This window comes from Nicotiana tomentosiformis, chromosome 12, assembly GCF_000390325.3.
Source record: "Nicotiana tomentosiformis chromosome 12, ASM39032v3, whole genome shotgun sequence".
Classification (NCBI taxonomy): Eukaryota; Viridiplantae; Streptophyta; class Magnoliopsida; order Solanales; family Solanaceae; genus Nicotiana; species Nicotiana tomentosiformis.
In genome coordinates, this window is record NC_090823.1 from 88,793,868 (window position 1) to 88,798,242 (window position 4,375).

General features: G+C 39.6%; 1 protein-coding gene across 1 annotated transcript; it reads left to right on the forward strand.

Moving 5' to 3' along the window:
* The first annotated feature begins 242 nt into the window (after positions 1-242).
* LOC138903000 (uncharacterized) lies at positions 243-1,232 on the forward strand. Its single transcript, XM_070190910.1, has 3 exons — positions 243-515; positions 582-691; positions 791-1,232. The coding sequence occupies exons 1-3, from the start codon at positions 243-245 to the stop codon at positions 1,230-1,232; spliced, it is 825 nt and encodes a 274-aa protein (XP_070047011.1).
* Positions 1,233-4,375: the final 3,143 nt, after the last annotated feature.

Here is a 4,375-nt window from a genome sequence, read left to right on the forward strand (position 1 = left end):
AAATCAGTAAAGGCAGCAGTTTCAACCTCACCAATCCAATCAGCCTGGGCTAGAAGATTTGATGAAGTCCTTTATTGTCAAGACATATGAGAGGTTAGATGCTCATGGTGTGACTATCAAAGAACTTGGCACAGGGTTGCGAAACCTGGAGAAGGAAGCGGGACAAATTGCCACTATATTATCTGAGAGATTCCCAGGTACTCTGCCACCTAATACTTAAAGAAACCCTAAGGAGATGGTAAATGCTGACTCTGAGAAGTGGACAAGTAGTGAAAGAGCCCACCCATATCCAAAAAGTGGTGGTACCTAAAAAAGAAAGTGGGGAGCAGCTGAAAAATGAAGTTGATAAGAAGAAGAAAGGCAAGAAGAGAACTGAGAAAAAGAAGAAGGGAGAGAATTCAAGAAGGGATGAATCTGAAGAGAGGAAGCACATGTCTGCTTTACCTTTTCCCCAAAAGCTTTATAGAGGGAAGCTGGACAAGCAATATGAGAGATTTCTAGATATGCTAAGACAGGTTAATGTAAATTTGTCATTCACATAAGTGCTCTCCCAAATGCCAGCTTATGCCAAATTCTTGCAGGAGATCCTTACAAAGAAGAGGAAGATAAACGAGACCTCAATAGTCAAGCTCACAGAGCGGTGCAGTGAAATCTTGCAAAATAAACTCTCACAAAAATGTGGAGATCTAGGGTGTTTTACTATACCTTGTTCTTTAGGATCTATTAAATTTAATAAGTCTTTATTTGATTTTGGTGCCTCAATTAATCTAATGCCTTTGTCTATTTATAGGAAGTTGGAGAGTGAGATTGGAGAGATAAGGTCGGTACCAATATTTTTGCAGCTGGCTAACCAAACAACTCTGATACCCGAGGAGATAGTGGACGATGTTTTAGTGTGGGTAGATAAGTTTGTATTCCCTGTAGACTTTATAGTAGTGAATATGGAGGTCCCTCTGATATTAGGAAGACCATTATTAGTAACGGGTAGAGCAATATTGGATATACATGATAGAAAACTCATGCTTAGAGTGAGTGAGGAAATGGTGACTTTCGAGATGAGTATAGAAAATGGGGTGAGAAAGGAGAAGCCAGCTACAAGTGTTGAGTGGAAAGTGAAGAATTTGAATGAAAATGCTCCAGTGATTGGAAAAGATAAGCGTGGGGTGTACCCCAAGAAGGTTGCTGTCTGCATGGATGTGCGCATTAGTTCGGGCGCTTGGAATGGAGCATGACTTCGACTCAGACCCGACTAGATATTCAGGAAAGTTTCCTTTACCTTATGATTTTTAATTGTGTGTCATAGGGACATGCCACAACTTAAAGTGTGGGGTGGGGGATAACTGTATGTTGTATGTATCTGTGTTAGTAATTTAGTTTTGTTGTTTTAGTAGATAGAGATAGAAAAATTGTAAAAACTTAGAAAAAAACCATTAAAAATTAAAATTTTTGACCTTTCCCGACAATGGATATCATTCGACGGGTTTCTTGAGGGATTATAGTTGAAAGAAAAAGAAAAAAGGATTTTATTCTTTTAGGCAGTGTAATAATTCTCACTTGGTTTTTCTTTGTGTCGCGGTTCTTTTCCAAGGGTTTTGTTTGAACCGGGTGTAGTTAGCTTTTCTTTTTAGGAGTAAGAAACCTTGTTCTGCGATTTGAATTGAAAGCAATATCTCATAACTTTATTGTACCTTGAGAACAGTAAGTGCTTTAGTTGTGACATTTAGGCTCAGTTTTTGACTCTTGTATAAGTACTTTAAATTGTATAATTTTAACTTTACTTAATTGATTTGACTAGAGTGTCTTGATAATCCAATCTGGAGTGAGTTAGGTGCCATGTGTATGTGAGGTTTTGTGTTATTCTGTGCATTGCATTTGATGTCTAGAACTTGCCCCGTGTGTTTGCAAAGCAAAATAGTAGTGTTATTCAGTCTTGGAAGTGATATAGACATTTCTTTGTTAAGCGAGTTATAGGTTGTTATGTATCTTAGTTAACCCAGTTGATCCTTTAATCCTCTTTCTTTGGCAAGCACATTACAAGCCTTACCTGTTTGTTTGAATTGACCATCTATTTGAATCTTATACCTCTCGTGAGCACTTGAATAGTATGAACTTTGTAAAAGTTAAAGTGTGGGGTGATGGTTTGGCTTTTGAGTGGAACTATTGAAATAAGGAAGAAGGTTCACTATTTTGGAAAAACAAGTAAGAGCCACTTGAATTGAAAAAGAAAAAAAATAGTTGTATTATTGTGAAAAATGTTCCTTGAGAGTGGTAACTTTTGATGTAATTGTGCTTAAAGAAGTTCAGAGTTAATGTATATTAATGTGAAGGTGAAGTTATGGTTCGACATAAGTGTGGGGTTTTAAATGTTAAATTGTATGTATTAAAGTACTTAGGGAGGTGTAATCACTCTTATATCTAAATGTATCCTACCCGTCCCACAACCTACATTACAACCAATTAAAGTCCTACTTGATCCTTGACTGAATGGGCTCGATTAGTTGAGTAGTACACTATGGGAAAGCCTATGGTTCATCTTTTGTGGCATATGAATGTTATTTCTGAGAGTGAGTGAATTCTTTCTATCTTGAGTTCCTAATTGTTCTTAATATCTATTATGTGTGGAACGACTCTCTATTGCGGTGAGAGCACTTGATTCATGAAGAAAAGGTAATGTCGTTGACCTCTGTGTTAGAGTAAGTGAGCAGGTTATAAATAATGCATGGTATTTTTGAGTCAATATTTGAGGCTATGATGTTACGTTATGGTGCTTAATCTATTTTAAATAGTCTTGGTTTGATGAGTTATGAGAGTTGTTTAAAAAGGTCGTGTCAATATGAAGTGTAGTTTAATTGCTCGAGGACGAGCAATGGTTTAAGTGTGGGGTGTTGATGGTAGGCTATAATCTCGTGTTTTAGTCGCTTATTTCACTCCAATTTACTGCCCTTTAATTGAGTTTGAGCTTATATCGCTAGTATTTTACACTACTTGTTTATTTTATGCCTTGTACGAGAGTTTCGAGCTATGTAAATGTTATGGAGCTAATTCAAGTGATTTTGAGCTTTGAAGTTAGAGTAAAAGTCAAAGGGATTAAGCCGGGATCGCGTTCGGGGGTCGAAGACCAAGTATGGATGTAAAAATCGAAGAAAAAAGCTGAATTCTAAGTAAACTACACTAGCGCGGCGCGTGGCGCGCCGCACCTGTGTAAATTCATGCCATATGTCATAAATTAACTCTCTGGAAATCCCCCTAATGCCCTGCATGGCGCGTCGCCCTATGTGGCACGCCTGCGCAATATTTAAAGAGTATTTTCCTATTTCGCTCGTGAGAAGGTATTTTCGTCTGGGCACGACCCTATGTAACGACCCGGCCGGTCATTTTGAGAGTTGCAGCCTCGTTTCTCCTATTTTTTGCTTCTTTGTGTTCTATAGGTGTATTATGATTTATCGGGTTAGTTGGTTCGGGTCCGGAGTGATTTCAGAATGAATTGAGACACTTAGTCTCTTATTTGAAAACTTAAGTTGGAAAAGTTGACCGGATATTGACTTATATACAAACAACATCGGATTTGAATTTTTATGGTTATGTTAGCTCCATTAGGTGATTTAGGACTTAGGAGCGCATCCGGAATATGATTTGTAGGTCCGTAGTAAAATTAGGCTTGAATTGGCGAAAGTTGGAATTTTGGCGATTTTGGCCAACATTGGAAATTTTGATATCAGGGTCGGATTGGATTTATGGAAGTTGGAGTAGGTTTGTGGTGTCATTTTTGATTTGTGTAAAAAATTTGAGGTCAATCGGACGTGGTTTGGTAGGTTTCGGCGTCGTTATGGAATTCAGATGTTTTAGAAGTTCTTTAGGCTTGAATCCAGGTATAATTTGGTCTTTTGATATTGTTTTGAGAGATTCGAAGGTTCGACTAAGTTTGCATCGGGTTATAGGACTTGTTGGTATAATTGGTTGAGGTCCCGGAGGCCTCGGGGTGATTTCGGCTGGTTAACGGCTTGATGTGAGTTGAGGAACTACAACTGAAGCTGCTGCTACTGGTGTAACCGCACTTGTGGAGTGGGAACCGCAGGTGCGAGCCCGTAGAAGCGAAGGAGGAGCCGCAAATGCGGCTAAGGAGGATTTGGGCAGATGATGCATGTGCGATGGCATTCCCGCACCTGCGATGGTCGCAGAAGCGGATTTAGGGGCGCAGGTGCGAGTTTGGATCGCACGTGCGATGTAGTTCCCGCACCCGCGAAGAGCGCAGATGCGATCACTTGATCGCAGGAGCGGAGGCAATGTTTTAGTGATTTTTCTGCAGAAGCGGGACTTTGCCCGCAGATGCAGAAATGGAGTCACAGGTGCGAGAAGTCTGGGCAGAAGGTTTAAA

Bases quoted from the DNA above. Each gene is read 5' to 3' on its own strand.
- LOC138903000 (XM_070190910.1), top strand. From the start codon at position 243: ATGCTGACTCTGAGAAGTGGACAAGTAGTGAAAGAGCCCACCCATATC. The intron at 516-581 runs GTTAATGTAAAT...AAATTCTTGCAG, and splicing joins TTCTAGATATGCTAAGACAG to GAGATCCTTACAAAGAAGAG. The intron at 692-790 runs GTGTTTTACTAT...GTCTATTTATAG, and splicing joins CAAAAATGTGGAGATCTAGG to GAAGTTGGAGAGTGAGATTG.